This window comes from Mustela nivalis (genome assembly GCF_964662115.1).
Source record: "Mustela nivalis genome assembly, chromosome: 8".
In the NCBI taxonomy this organism is placed as follows: domain Eukaryota; kingdom Metazoa; phylum Chordata; class Mammalia; order Carnivora; family Mustelidae; genus Mustela; species Mustela nivalis.
This window is the reverse complement of record NC_139027.1, coordinates 10,527,370-10,543,726: the sequence shown is the minus strand read 5'-3', so window position 1 is coordinate 10,543,726 and position 16,357 is coordinate 10,527,370. Positions and strand designations below refer to the sequence as shown.

The 16,357-nt window shown below is 45.4% G+C and overlaps 1 protein-coding gene across 1 annotated transcript in view; it reads left to right on the top strand.

Moving 5' to 3' along the window:
• Positions 1-16,357, top strand: part of NBAS (NBAS subunit of NRZ tethering complex) — a 317,592-nt gene that overhangs the window by 222,197 nt on the left and 79,038 nt on the right. Inside the window, exons 42-44 of the mRNA XM_082744160.1 lie at positions 1,136-1,246; positions 10,683-10,933; positions 12,198-12,532. Coding sequence (XP_082600286.1) covers positions 1,136-1,246; positions 10,683-10,933; positions 12,198-12,532 — 697 coding nt within the window. The remainder of the gene's footprint in view (positions 1-1,135; positions 1,247-10,682; positions 10,934-12,197; positions 12,533-16,357) is intronic.

Genomic DNA, 16,357 nt, shown 5'->3' with positions numbered 1-16,357 from the left:
CTGCTTGGGGGTAGAGGGGCCCCATAATAGTCTTTCCAGAATGGCTTTAATGTGGGCACCCTGGCCCAGAATTCTTCTTCTTTTTTTTTTTTTTTTTTTAAAGATTTTATTTATTTATATGTGTTCGAGAGAGAGAGAGTAAGAGGGGAGAAGTCAGAGGGAGAAGCAGACTCCCTGCCGAGCAGGGAGCCTGATGTGGGATTCGATCTTGGGGCTCCAGGATCATGACCCGAGCCGACGGCATTCGCTTAACGAACCAAGCCACCCAGGCGCCCCCAGAATTCCTGATACACCTGGAGGGCCACATCCCCTGGTTTAAACCTTCCATGGGCTCCCCACTGCTAGAGGATAAGGCGCAGTCCCCTTGGCCGACCTCCCCTCCGCCTCCTCTCTGGGAACTGCCTCGCTGCTGGTCCGCTTGCGTGTCCTCCAGACTTGAGCGTGGGTTGGCAGTCACTGGCTCATCGCTGCTGTCCGGATTCGAAGTCCTCGCTGGTGGCATCCCCTCTGTTTTATTTAATTGTTGGTTCACCTCTCACATCGTCTGCTAGGGCTACGCTGTGAGTTTCTCAAGAAACATGTGTTTCGACTTTCTGTCCTAAGTGGCTAGCACAGTGCCCGGCCTCTGCTTTCTCAGAATGTAGCTGCAGTGGAGAGAGGTGTTTCCTTTGCACTGTTTTTTGACTACAGGCCCTGGTGTCTAGACCAGAAAATTTTCGTGCTCGGTACACTTTGGACTGGATAACGGCTTTGGGGGAGCCGTTCTGGGCACTGCAGGAGGCTTGGCCATCGGCCGCACTCCTGTCCCCCACCCACTAGAAGCTGGTAGCCCTCACCACCTCCACTCCTGCCGTGATAATCAGACACTGTCAGATGTCCCCAGGGGCGCAGAATCCTCAGCTGAGAACCACTGGTCTAGACCGTTCCTTCGTCAATGGCAGTGTACCATGGTGAAAACGGAGCATTAGAATTCCTTGGAAGTACTTTTCCTGAATTACTGTGAAACGTCTTATTAAGGACTGTGCCGACTGTACCCCTCGCAGCCGGAGAGAGTCCTAATGAACGTTTTCTTGGCTGATTAAGGTAATATGTTTCTCTTCTCTCTCTTCCCCGTGGCTGATGGACATTCTTGAAGAACACTTGAGGAAAACGTCTACAGCATTGCTCTTTCTCTGGCGCAGCGTTACAGTGTCTCCCGTTGGGAAGTTCTTATGACCCATTTGGAGTTCCTGTTCACTGACAGTGGGTAAGCACATGATTTCTATGGGCGTTTAATTCCCGTTTTCTCAGATTCCATTTTAGAAGGATCTTGAAGTCGTAAAGTACAATGTCATGTTTCCTTTTGAGCTATAGTAGCCCAATATCTGGGCTATTCTGTCTTTATACGTTTCCTATGCACATTTCGGTATTCCAACAATAGTCCATCACTTTTTGTCTTTCAGTAATATAGTTCCGAGTTACATTAATATTCATGCATTTATGCAGAGGTAGGTTTTCTATTTTGTTTTGTTTTGTTTTTTCTTTTTTTTTAACTGAGAATCTGCTGCCTATGAGGAACAGTGTTAGACACTTGGGTTTTAAGAGTGAGCAAAACAGGCATCCCAGCTGTCTTGGAAGCTGTAGTTTAGTGCAGGAGACAGACTGTCATTGAATAATGATAGACAAATGTGAAATTACAACTGTGACAAGTACTACAGAAGAGAACCCAAACAGGGGATTTGGTGAAGTTAGGGAAGACTTTCCTGAAGAAATAATGCTGGAGCTGAGATCTAAATATTGCATCACAATTGTGTACTCTACAATGAGAAGGAAACCATTTTTTTTTTTTTTTTTAAGATTTCATTTATTTATTTGAGAGAGAATGAGTGAGAGAGAGCATGAGCGAGGAGAAGGTCAGAGGGAGAAGCAGACTCCTCAAGGAGCTGGGAGCCCGATGCGGGACTCAATCCTAGAAGTCCGGGATCATGACCTGAGCCGAGGGCAGTCATTCAACCAAATGAGCCAGCCAGGCGCCTAGGAAACCATTTTCTAGGGAGATAAAACAGTTACGTGCTCAGGCCTTTTGACGGGAAGTAGCTTGGTGCATGTGAGGGCCTGACAGGTGGACAGCGTGGCTGAGGTCCAGAGAGTCGGGAGCACAGTGTAAGAGGGCCCTGTGGAGAAGCCCGGAAGCCAGGCCATGGGCAAGATGGCAGGCCTATCACTTGAGTCATAGGAAACTGTTGAAGGATTTTGTAAAAGAGAGAGAGGTATTAGGATCAGGTCTACATTTTGATAAGATCACTTTGGCTCCCATGTTGAGAAAAATTTTTAGGAAGACCAGTACAGGCATATAAAAACCAGTTAGGGAGCCATTGGAGTAATAGACTGTGACATAACTCAGAGTAGGGTTTGAAAGTCTAGAAGGAGAGAGGAGAATGGCTTTCAGAGATATCTAGAAGGTGAAATGGTTAGTACTAAATGCATTGATTGATGAGGACCAAGGAGGTACGAATTCACTGAGAAGGGAAGGGTCAAGATCTGCTCTAGGATCTTACTGGGTCTGCCTGTTGGGTGGTGACATCCTTTGGTGAGCTAGGTAGCCATAGTTACCAACAAGACATTTTGAGGGGAGTGTAAAGAAAAGATAAGGAATTGGGGAAAGTTACACACCTTGAAATGCATAAGAGGAAAGATCCTGCAGACAGTGGATCTTACTACTCTGGAATTCAAAAGAGAAGGAGGAGCCGGAAATACTAATTTGGGAGTTACGTGCACGTAGATGATAAATGGGCTCTGTTGTGGGTGCGCTTTGGGAAAGAATATGGAATGAGAAAGGAGAGAGACGTGAGACACACCTTGAGGACCTTCCCCAATTAATGGAGCATGAAGGGCTCCCAGCAAAAGGGACAGGAGAGCGCAGGCGAGAGAGAGGATGAAAGATGGGGCCTCTTTGTGCTCGGGAAGCTGTGGGAAGGGAGAATTTAAGGAGAGGGAGGGAGTACTGAGTGCGGCCAAATCCTGCTGAACAGCCAAGAATTGCTTATAATTCAGCATTTTTAATTTTTATTAAATCTTTAAAATGTTAGCATCTACGCTCTAAGTATTTATGAAATTGCTACACGGGTGATAGTGTTACCTATGAGAAATATTGCATGACTTCACCATTTTTGAACCGCAATAATATGGTCAAATAAATGTTTCTTTGGCATATTGGTATTTAAAAAATACCTTGACATTTTATTAAATATTTTTTTCCTTTCATTGAATGTTACATAAAAGACTGTCATATCTGTACAAGCAGGATGCTCTGTTGGTCTCTGAATATATTATGAATTATCAGGCAATCTGGGAATGTGCGAGACTGTTCACAGCACATCATTACACCGGATCGCAGTGTGATTATGCTGGCACCGCGATCACAAAAGCAGGAAATCATTTCCTCCTGGCGTCACTACTTGTGAGTGACAAAACACCTAATATTGATTCAGAAGTGGTGTTTAGTGCTCACGTTCTTCACTTAAAAGATGTGGTTTGCCTGACCATTTAATCAGACTCGGTAACATGGGGGTTTGGAACGAGACTGGTTAATACAGGAGGAACGGCCCGCCGTTCGCTCATTGAGTCAGTGCCTGTGGGAAGGTAATGGATCAGAGTCAGAAGAAAGATAGCGGTCTTTTCCTTGAGATTCTGTGTTCTGTCCCTTCTGTTGTCCTATCCCTTTAAAAAGCTGTTCTCCCTGCTAAGTGGATTTCCCTGTGTTTTCCGTGCTCTTTCCTGCTGCTTGAACTCGGGGGTGTTCCCGGCTCAGCTCGCATCCGGGAAGGCGCCCCGATGGGGCTGAGTGAGGCCCCCGATGCGACAGAGGGTGACCCTCCGAATCAGGGCAGCTAGCTCAGAGCCCACCCTCTCACTCTAGCTGGGTGTCCCTGCACGAGATCATTTGATTCTCCAAAACTCATTTTCCTGAACTCTAAGGTGTCATAAAAATTAAACGACTTCACGGTAAAGTAGCAAACCTGCGTTCCTTTCACAGTCGGTGCTTCACGAGTGGCGGTTATTGCTGCGATTTCACTCCCCGATGAAGGAGATAATGGTTGTGAACACCCACACTTGAAGTCTGGTCTCCCTGCCCTCTTATTATTCCTCTGGTGTTTTCCTTCTCGGGGGTGCTGACCGCCCGTGATGGCTTCGAGTGGACCCATGTGCCTGGCGTCGGCTCCGGCCGGTCCCGTGGGCCCGCCCAGCCTCCTCTTCTCCAGGCCTCGTTCAGGGCTGCTGCGCCCCTCACTGCAGCCTGAGCCACCAGCCTCCCTTCTGGGCTGTTCGGCACCTGCTGGTGGGTGTGACATTGCTAATGTCCAGTGTGTGGTGGCTTCTGGGGCCAGGCCACACTTTGGGGTCCAGGTCTGCTGCCCGTGGTCACAGCTGTGCAGCCATGAGCAAGTCTCCTCGTCCTCTTGAGTCATTGTTTTCTCAGTTGTCTGACCCTCCTGCTTACCTTATAAGGGTACAGAGGTGAGAGACAGTCTGTGGCGGGTTTGCAGCTGGGTGGCTCCGTACTATTGTGGCATTACTCCGGTACTGTTCTCGTCTGTGCTGCTGACTCCGTGTCTTTCAGTTTTGGACAAAAGATCATTTTTGGAATATGAGAGGCTGCTTCTGGGCAATCGAGTAGGACCACACTGGTTCATGCCTTAAATATTACTATGTTTATAGTGTCTTCCTAGTCTAAGTTTAGGTTTAAGTGCTGAGTAAGACTCATCATTACCCTCCTAGAGCCTTTGTTCTAATAGGGGAGACTCCCCCAAACCCCATCCCCCACCACCCCAACACACACACACACACACACACACACACACACATTTAAAAATAGCCCAAACATAAATTGCTAATCATGGTAAGTACCAGAAAGGAAATGCACAAGGAGCAGATAGCAGTCTAGGCAGAGGGTTCTGGGGCCAGGAAGGTCTTGGTATTTTCAGTAGCTACGGAAGACCATTGAGGCTGGAGCATATGGTGCCTGTGAGCACAGGAGAAGTAGAGAGGGGCGAGAACGACCTCCTCGATCATCCTGGGAAACACCCTCCATCCCCCCTTCTCTCTCTCTCTCTCGTTCTCTCTCTCTTTTTAAATATTGTATTTATTTGAGAGAGAGAGGGAGCATGAGAAGGGGAAGGGTCAGAGGGAGAAGCAGATTCCCTGCTGAGCAAGGACTCGATCCTAGGATTCCGGGATCATGACCTGAGCCAAAGGCCGTCGCACAACCAACCGAGCCACCAAGGTGCCCCCATTTCCCCTTGTTAATTAAACAACAGATCTGAAGGCCATGCACCCTACACGTTCAGTTCATTCTGCTAGCCAGCCACCTCCTGGTCACCCGGGTAATTACCCAAGGGATTTTGCTTGGGTGTTGGAGATCATGATACCATCTGCTCTGTCGGTTGGTTTAGTACTGTCTCCTTGAGGCCCGTGGCTGGGGCCCCTGGTCACAGGGAATCTGTGCACAGCTGTTTTTCACAGTACCTTTTGGTCTCAGGTACAAGGATGATCAAGGGCAAGTTACAGCTGTGGGAAGAAGAATGCATTGTAAGGTGTTTGCCTTTTTTATGAATTGAAACAGAAGATATGCAGGACCCGTGTCCCAGGGTTGCTCCTGCTGAGAGTGGGGATGTGTCCAGAGAGCCACAAGGTAAAGGATGCTGAATTCTGGCCTTCTCCTCCCATAAGCCTGGAGTAGTGTGAGAATATTTAGTCTGGAATGGGGATTTAAGGCAGCTCAGCTTGTTAAAACTAGGTCATAATGTTGAAAATGAAGACACAATAAAAACTCAGGACCAGGAAAAATCCATATTAGAGGAGGAGGGTTGAATATAGATATTCAGATCCTGGGTTTTATTGGGTTTGTTCAAATTTGGTTTTGATCTCTCTTTTGGCCTAAGGTGGGGAAGAGATCATGACTAAGACTGCGATTTGCCTTGTGAATAAGAAGAAACCTACCATTCCTCAAAGTGGAAGAACTAATTACCGCTATTACCAAATTGGAAGCGATGCCTTCCTGACATCTGTAACCCCCCTTCCAAGTTGTCATTGTTAAGGCCATTTCTCCCCCCACAGAGTCAAAAGCTCCTGATGCTGGCATAAAACGTAAGCAGAAAGTGCATTCTGGCTTGTTTCCATCTTGTGGAAAGTGCTCAGGTTTTGAATCCTGCATGTCTGTCTTCAAACACTGGCCTTTGAATTCCTGCTAACATGTCATTGGTAGGCACCCCTGTATGCAGGCCTAGGTTTCCGCATCTTCAGAAGGGGTGTTCTCATTCCATTTGGCAAGATGGCTGTGGGATTTAAGAGATTTGTACAAAACACCTGGCATGTAGTAGATCCTCAAAAAAAAAAAAAAAAATTAGCTACTTTTGTCACTTCTGGAAGCAGATCATATGTGCTGAACCTATCCTGTGACTACTGTTAGCCTAACTTTGCACATCTGATTCTTGAACAATTGTTTCTCAAGTCGACATTGATATTAATTATAAGGCAGCTGCTTTGTGAGACATGAGATGATCTGATACTTACTGCCCGAGGGCTCCATACATGGTACCTATGACTCTTTCTGTGCCATGGTGTTTTTAAATATTTTTTGCCAGGTTATAATATGAGAATGCATAAACTAGTCAGAACTCCCGAGGGGTTGGGATTGTCACTATAGCGAAGATGAAGTCTGTCCTCATGGCTTGCCCCACTGTACTCAGTTCATATAAAACATCCCCCAAAGAGGGGTGCCTCTGTTGGTTCAGCGTCTGACTCTTGGCTTCAGCTCAGGTCATGCTCTCCATGGTGAGATTGAGCCTCATGTCAGGCTCAGAGTTGGGCCTGGAGCCTGCTGAAGAGGCTCTCCCTCTCCCTCTCTTTGTCTGTCTGTCTGTCTGTCTGTCTACCTCTCTAAAACAAAACAAAAAAACTTAAATAAAAAAAAATAATTCTGCAGAGGATGTCACCAAGTAATTGTCCGACAAGAAATAGACAGAGATACCATTGGTCGTGCCATCAACGCTGTAGGTGAACTTGGAAAGTTAAATTCCATTTTTCAGTTTGCAAAGACACTTGGCCAAAATGGTGGCGAAGCTGCAGAGCACCAGGATGATTTTGATCTCATCTTTCTTCCGTTGCCATGTTCAGCTGTCAGGCAGCACCGCAGATGAGGTCGGCTCCACTGAGTTCATTCTGAAGTGTTTGGGTGGTCAATACCTTGGATGGTTTCCCTCAGATCGGAGGGGGAAACTTAGAGGGTAGAATTGTCTCTTTCCACCTTGTTCACCAGGGATTGTAGAGATTAATTTGGACCCAAATGTCTTTAAACTTGTAGGATTCGTCTTTGGCAGAAATGCCTGTTAGTTGCTACACGTGGATTTGTGCAGCCCTATCCCCACCCCTTCCTCTCTGACTTTCCCAGCCCCTCCTTCTGCCCCACTGTCCATCCTTCCTTTTCGCCCTCTCCTCCGTATTCCTCCTCCAGGTGCTGGAGCTGTTACCAGTCACTCTCAGGCTGAGTAAAGAAAAGGTGTTTAAATAAATTTGTTTTCCCATACAAATATAGGTTCTTTCAATAAATACTGTGCTTGAATCACATTTTTGGGTGATTGATAACTTGAAGCCCTTACAGAACACTAATCAAGGGATTAGTGCTCGTAATTTATTCCTTGTGCATTGGATACAACCAATGCTAGTTTCTTCCTGTAGTTAATCTCTGAAAGTTAAATATGCACTATATTATATAAGCTGCTTTATAGCTTAAACTTGGCTCCAGAAGAAGCACTTAATCAGTTTTTAAGAGTAATCATTAATTTGATTATTGAAAAGTCCATAGTGGTTTCATGGTATTTCTTCCTACTCTCCTGAATATGGGGTCTTTGAAATTGTTTTCGAAGCAGAGATGTCATATCTTGTTCTAAAGGGAAGATAACGGCTTTTTTCAATGGAAACTATTGCAATGGGTTATTGATTACTGGCATCTATAAAAGATCTTAGCACATTGCAATTTGCTTTAGAGGGAGGTTTTGGTATTTATCATGTGTCAGTAAAAGTATTCGAGTGTCTGTCTTGACAAGATAATTAGGTAAAATTGTACATCGGGCAAACTGAATTTAGGCACAGAAGAATAAGTGGGTGGGCAAGAGGGGAGGTAATGCTGATTGAGAGACACTATATTCCAAATGAAGCCAAACTCCGTGAACTCAAACTTGGATGGTTTAGTCACTGTCCATATTGTAGATGAGACTGTCTTGAGTATTCTGTTTTATCGGGATGTTAGGAATGAAGTATGACAGGAGAACTCTTTTAGAGTAATGCTGCTGGGAGAGAGAACTCCTGCCTGTGTTACAGAAGAAAGTCCTGTTCTTAGATGGTTGATAAGACAGGCTCTTGACCTTTGTCAGTCAATGGTCGCTTTGTGACAAGGTAAGCAGAACACGCACTGGGTCCAAAGAGACGTGGTCCCTTGGTCTTAGGCGAGCTGCTTCACCTCTCTGATGGCAGTTTCTCATCTGTAGGTTGCTAATTACTTAGGTTTAGCTTGTCTTGCATAGTAATCAGCAGCATAAGTGCACGTGTTGTACTCCCCCCTTCCATCAGGCCTGCTGTTCTGCCTGTAAATCTTTGTCAGTACGAACCGTCTTAATGGGGTTACCTGGTTTCTTATTTACTTTTTCAGACTTCATTTTGCAAATGATGCAGAGACATAATACATACTGTGGATCACTTTCACATATCACTGTGTGCGCAGTATCTTTCGGAGATGACAGCGCATACTTCGAACAGTGATAGTGTCCAGAATACGTTCCGACGAGCCATTCATTTATACTCTGTGTTTGTTGCACAGAACTCACGCCTTCTTGTCTCCGTACCTCTATGGTATTATTTCGCTTCATCCCTTTTTATAGTGACAAGCTCAGGTACTTCCTTCATTAAGCCTTTTGTTACCATTGACAGCCACCTCCTCTGAAGTTACAGTGTTAGTGATCCTCCTCTTAATGGGAACACCATTGTGTGTTCTCTGTCTACCCATAGCATAATTTTGCATTGTTGTTGAACTCTAAGTATTACAGCTCCACTAGACTTTCAGACCGCTGCATGAGAGCTCTGTGTTGTGAACCTTCATGCCCTCCCCAGTCCTGAGTGCAGTGCCTGGTCCGTAGAGGACACTTAAAGTTTTTGCTCATCCATCCATCTACTTGGCACTTATAAGACACATGTTGAATGTTTCCTTTTTACCCACACGAGTGCTCAGAACTGAGAAACTAAAGATAAGGAAGATACGCTGTCATCTTTGCCATCAAGTGATCTGTCGTCTAGTAGGGGAGACATACACGGAAATGAAAAGCTAAAGCATGTTATAAGTACGAGAGTAGAAGGATGCCTAGAGGTGGCAGCCACGGAAGTTTTTATAGAGCTGGGACATTTTTATAGATAGGGATATTTTTGTAGATGCTCAAATTGTGTCTTAGCAGAAGAAGAGGATTTCTCTTGAAGTGACAGGTTAAAAGAGCATTTTTTGAAAAAAATGACTTGATATTTTCACTTTGTGGATTGCTGCTGTTATGCCCAGTATTATCACACACTTATAAAAACCTAAAAACACAATTTGTGTTAACTTTATCTCCATAAACCAAAAACATGTCCTGGCATTTTCTAAAAATGGGAGTTCTAATAAATAGGGTGCCATATTCCAGAGGAGCTGCTTTTCAACTGTAAGTAATCTAACTGATACTGCAGCAGTCTCGCTGGCTGCCCCCACATCTCCTGTTCACCAGAGCTCTGGAGACTGGGCATTTCTGGGAGTGCTGAGGGCTGCCTGAAGGACTCTGAAAATTAGAGCTTGAAACTTACTCTGCATGGGCCGTTGGGGTTACACTGGACTGGAGGCATTATGTTCTGTCCAGGGTGAAGCCAAGTCTGAAATTAAGTCTCCCCCCCCTCAAATAAAAACTGATCAACCAAACCAAACTCCTTAAAATTTTTTTTCAATAGTTTAAACTGAAGTGACCTTTGTATGTATGTATGTATGTATGTATTTAATTTTTTATTACAGCATAAAGACATCTAAGTCAGGATGAGAAGATCAAGATATGTGTTTTATTCAAACAGCATTCATTAATTCAAGTGAAAGCACGCATATCTGTTCTTTGCTGTCTTAATTGTGTTTGAACACTGCCAAATTTGGGTCTATGGAACAGCAATTCAAGGCTCTTGGAGGTAAAAGTTCTGTGCCTCAAAGTTGGAGCTGTTTCTTCCCTCACCATTTCCTAAATTCTGAAATGATAAGGTTGTTTACGTTTCTGTAATGAAGCTCAGATTTTAAATGGTTCTTGTGATATGCATAAACATTGCATTGTGGAGGTGGACAAGTGTGGGTTCATGTCTTGGCTGGTGTGCACTGGGGATTCTCCCATCTGAAGGAGTGTGGCGTCATGCCTCCTTCACAGGGTTGCCGTGACCCACATGAGATAACATGAAAGTGGTCTAATAATAGGCATCTAACAGCATCCCTTTCTCTTTATGTAAACTGCCTGAATCCTGGTGTTTTACTGAACTTGATTTGCAGGAAGAAGGAACTTTGTAAGATGCAACCTTTCTCGTTTGGTATTTAAAAAAAAATCATTTAATAAGAGAACCAAATCTTAACATAATTTCTTCATCCCTAATTTCAGCTTGTCCACAGTAGAAATTGAAAATCGAGCCCAAGCCCTTCATCTCTTTGAAACTTTGAAGACTGATCCAGAAGGCTTTCATAAGCACATGGTCAAGTATATTTACCCCACTATTGGTGGCTTTGATCACGAAAGGTTGCTGTATTATTTCTCTCTCCTGGAAAGCTGCCACTGTGCGGATTTTGGGAAATATACCATTAAGCCAGAAACCCACATTCGATTGCTGAAGAAATTTAAGGTAGTTGCTTCAGGTAAGATGATCATTTCCCTGCTTGAACTCATTCTTTAAATTAAATCTAGGGATTATTTTTTTTGTACACAGTCATGTTTGTGTGTTGTGGCCGACATAGATCTGAAACCACAGGATTCAATGCTAATTAACTTTTGTTATTATCTTTCCAACTCCTTTACTCGCTGTTGCAGGAATTAAATAGCAAAGAAACTGTAAGAAATCTATTGGAAGCAGCACAGTAATTTAGAGGAGTCCTGGTACTAAAATCCAGAGTTTTTGACTAATCCTCCAGAGGGTTATTCTTTACTCCCTGGGGTTATATTTTACCTTATATGAAGGACAAGACCAAGAAACTTTACAATTGACAATTTGGCATAATTTCACTTCACTGGAGCCTCTCAGTTTAAAAAGTGTGTGGAACCCTTAAAATAATGCTTTGACCCTCTGAGACCTTGTGGAAATCTTTAGAATGCCAACTGTGTCTCCTTATGCACGTCACTAAGAATCTAAGCACATTAGTCCGTCTCCCGTCTCTGTGCTTGAGAACTTACAGGGCACTTTGGAATCTGTATCCTTTCGACACCTGTAGCAGTGTGAGAATTTACTTCAGTTTATCTGTGGTTTACTGAGTAACCAAATTACAAATTTGGACCAGACACAGAGGAAAAGGAGTAAGATCCAAACCCTGGCTTCAGGCCGTGGGCCCTCAGGCCTTCGGTAGACATTTTGGGCCCTTGGGCCCTCGGGCAGTAGACGGAAGGCCAGATGAACAGCAGGTAGCTAGAGGGGTGCTTGGGTGGCTCAGTGGATTAAGCCTCTGCCTTAGGCTCAGATCATGATCTCAGGGTCCTGGGATCAAGCCCCGCATCAGGCTCTCTGCTCAGCAGGGAGCCTGCTTCCCCCTTTGTCTCTGCTTGCCTCTGTCTACTTGTGGTCTCTGTCTCTGTCAAATAAATAAAATCTTTAAAAAAAAAAAAAAGAAGGAATTTGGTGCGGTGAGTGCTGAGTGCGTTGTTGGAGAAAAATGCGGGTGCCCTGCAGGCCGGCAGCCGGGGGACCACGGTTGTCTCGTGCACCCCCCTCGAGGCGGTTCGCGGAGGACTGCGCGGCTGATAACCCTGTGGGCCGGGACTGGAGCTCAGGTCTTGGGACCCGTGTCACATACACAGTGTCTGCTGTAAAGCGGCGGGTGGACTTTTCCCGCCAGCCACACAGAGGGCTGCGGATGTGTGCGAAAATTCTTGGAATGAACCTACTTATTTTTTTTCTTTTCTTTCCATTAGGTCTTAATTACAAAAAGCTGACAGATGAAAACATGAATCCTCTAGAAGCTCTGGAGCCCGTTCTTTCAAGTCAAAATATCTTATCTATTTCCAAACTTGTTCCCAAAATCCCTGCCCAGGATGGACGGATGCTTTCCCCGAGCGCTCTGTACACCATCTGGTTACAGAAGTTGTTCTGGACTGGAGACCCTCACCTCATGAAACAAGTCCCAGAGTCCTCCCCGGAGTGGCTCCACGCCTATGATGTCTGCGTGAAGTACTTTGATCGCCTCCACCCGGGCGACCTCATCACTGTGGTGGATGCAATCACGTTTTCTCCAAAAGCTGTGACCAAGGTAACCGAAAGGCTAGCTCTCAGTGCATTGGCTGCTTTAGAAGAAATGAAAATTGCTCTTTGGTGCGGTAGATGGTTTTTATTTACTTTCTCCAGTTGGGGAATACTTCTGTGTTTGACGTTTTAGTTTTTTTACTAAGCGTTAGGTGTTCTAATTGGGAAATCATTTTCCTCTATCACAGATGTGCAGTTGTCTAAATTAGACTCCGACTGTTCTCATTTACATGTACATTTTATACATGTTACAGTTCTGTGTCATTTGATAGTAAGTACTCCGTCCTGTTCTTTTCAGTTCATAAGTGGAAAACACCTCCAGCACCCGGCCCACGGTACCCGCATTCAGAGGCAGGGAGACAACTTACCTAGGGTTAAATTGAGTACTTAAACAATTTCACACGAATGTCACGTGATAGTTTACGGCTTAGTGATAGAATTGTCCATGGAACTCTGTGTAGACGTTTTCTAACGTCTGCTCCATGCTTAGGTCTGAGCCCCTTTAGCTGCACTCCAGATCTTGCTCTGGATCCTTCCAACAATGTAAATTTCACACAGAGTGGAACATGTGGGTCCCTCTCCTCCCCTTCTTGCCCTCTGCCTGGCCACAGGACATCTCTGTCCAGGACAGTCTCTCACCTCTGCTCTCACCTGCTGGGCTCTCTTGCCTTTGGAACTTCCTCTTCATCCGCTGGTGACGGTCTTTGCTGCTGCTGTCTCCTTCCCCAAGTTGATGGGCAAGTCCACCCAGTATCTTCTCACAAGAATATTTACTGTGGGTAATATTATCTTGAAATTTTACCGTAAAGGCTAAGAATTCAAGTCATTCATTTAGGGATTGGCACAGGTAGAGGTTCAAACATCTGTGGGGATTCCTAGGTCTTTTTAAATTTTTTTTTAAGACTGTATTTGAGAAAGAGAGCACAAGCAGTGGGAGGAGGGAGAAGCAGACTCCCCACTGAGCTGGGAGCCCGATGCAGGACTTGATCCAGGACCCTGGGATCATGACCTAAGCCAAAGGCAGATGCGCAACCCACAGAGCCAACCAGGTGCCCTGGGATTTCTAGTTCTAACTTGTTAGATTGACAGTTGTGGCTAACCAAGGATATCATTTCCTTATTATTAGAACTCAAGTACTTTAGTTAATAACTTGCTTTTAAATTTTATGAGGACTGCTATAAGAAGGAGATGATCATTTTTGTTGTTTTTAAGGAAGAAACTAAAGATTTTAAAGGAAGATAGCATTATACATTTGAAAAGAGTACAACTTTTGAGTCCTGTAAAACCTGGCTTGAACTTTGAACCTGCCACGGAGTAGGCGTGTGGTTCGGACTGAGGAGTCTGCAGACCTTTGCCTCCTCTGGCCGAGTTATGTGTGGTCCAGGTCATATTAATCCTCCCATTCTGACAGGTGAGGAAAGTGCAGTTCCGCAAGGTTAGTTTGGTAATAGAGGAGCCATACCTTGACATCAGGAAGGCTTTTTCCCAGGGTCTTTGCTCTTAACCTCCCAACTATAGTGTGTCTAAGATGTCCCAGAACAAGCAGCTGGAGTCAAGAGTCCGGAGCCATTCTAGGAGCTGCATGAGGACGGGGACCCGAGAGCCCCCAGGATGCTCAGTCCCAGTGGAGTGGCCCGTCACGGGATGTGTCCAGAGCAGGACTGAGTCTAAGTGAAGGAGGCCAGGCGGGAAACTGGCAAATGTGGGATAGGACAAGTGTCCAGCAAACACGGGTTTTGAATCTCCCAAGAATGAGAGGAGGGTCACGGTTCTGACGGGATATGTATTAGCAATGGTGGAAGAATGTTCCGAGGGAAGGGAATGAACCAACTGCAGGGTTGAAATCCAAGGAAAAGTCTCTGCGAGTGGGCCTGTGAACCAGCAAACAGACGAGGTGGGCCCAAGGCCCCCCCAAGGCCCTTTCCTTCCCCTTAAGGCTGAAGCAGTTTTTCAATAGTTTATGTGAGGGTAGCAACAAAGACCAGCTCCCTGGCAAGGCCATATGCTAATTGTGAGCCTGAATATGGAAATGGACAGATGGTTCTAGATTTTCCAGCAGCAGTTAGTGACTCATGATTCAACTGAAAAGTTGGCCGTAGAATCCACTCAGGGTGTTCGTTTTTATTGATGATGTTTTCGGTCCGATGGTGGCACTTACAGCACATTCTCATCGCCTTAGTTTCTCACTTCTACCTCCAGCCAGCCCCCCACCCCCTGCGAACGTGTGACACAGTTTGTGTGGGTAGGTGCATTTTTCCCAGGCTGGCCCAGTAAAGAGTAAGGTAATTACGGCATTGCTTTCTCCTAGTTCAGGTGCTGTAATGCTTAGCAAGGTGATCTTGTCTAGTAAACCGTCTCAAGAGGGGGTCTGCTGCTGAGTCCTGTAAACTGCAGAAAAGTGAGGCAGAGGCATTTAAAGTTCATTTTATGTCTTCCCTCATTTTATTTATGCTTTATGTGTTCCCTTATGTTATTAATTGGCAAGCTTTTAATTTTCCATGGAGAGAGGAAAAATAAAAAAATTTAGATCCAAAGCTTGTTTGGAATCACACAATACTGGGCTAGAGCGAGTGAGAGAGAGAGAAACTCAAGCTGAAATACAACCTTTATGTGGCGGAGGACACAGTTGGAAAAGGAAGTACCGCTGGATTTGGCCAAATTTGCAAAACACCAGATGTTGCCACAGCTCATACATGATGTTCAAAATGTAAAATAAGTGTATACTACTCATGTGTAGTGTGCAGTTTTCAAATGTATACCCACATTTATTCAAAACCGAACTTAACGGAAAGAGCCAGCAAGCTAATTCTAGAGTGCATACCAAGAGCAGCACTTGTTCCGATTCTAGAATTCAGGCCGGAGTGTCTGCAAAGCCTGCACTTAGTACCCCTCCCTCGACAGAATAAAGCAGAGAAGGCCGTTTACCTTCAGGATAATTGTCATTCAGTTGCCATGTGCATTAGCAGAATTTGTGGAGATTCTGAGGAAGATATTCACGCCATGATACGCTGTCGTGTAGGCAGAGATCGGATTGGCGTGACACTTGCAGTGATGAATATGCGAATGTCTAAAGTTCAGAGCGTTTGGTCCAAATCTCAATTGTTTTGTTTTTGTGGAGGCGGGTAAGAGTTGCTTTTCTATTGCTTTTCCAGTTCAGGAAGTAGAAACAGTTTTTAGAAGGCTCAGAGAGCAAGCTAGAGGCAGTTAGAAATCCAGGAAAATGGTCAAAGAAGCCAAAATTGAGGTTGAAACGTGCTGTTCTTGGTTCAGATGTGATGGAGTTCGATCGGGGGGCTTCTGGGCAATCCCAGCCTTTTATGGTCCCCGCACGCCCGGGATTGCTGGGAGGGCCGCGTCCACGCGCGGGGCCGCGGGAGACACTCCTCTCCCCTGTGAGGTGCTCCCTGGGGGTTTGCTTAGGACCCGACTTCAGAATCTCCAGAGAGTCCTAGAACTAGAAGAGGCCTTCTGGCCTCCTGCCTGGTGCTTCTCAACCCGGAACTGGATGGGCCCTCAGCCCGCCCTACGTGAGCCTTTGATCCAGCTCCCATCACATCCCCCCAGATGTCAGATTGTGTCTGACGGGAACACGCCGTCTCCGTTGGGTTTCAGTGGGGAGAATATTTGGAACCTCTTATCTAGCCTGACCTCTGACCCTGAAGCATCATGTCTGTTGATAATCCAGCTAGTCTGCGGCCAACCAGCTACTACCTCGTGTGTGTGTGTGTGTGTGTGTGTGTGTGTGTCTATAAAAGATTTTTCTTTTTCTTTGGGCTTTTTATAGTTTCCACTTTTTGGTTCTGGTTTCTAGAGCTATGGAAACAGCATAAGG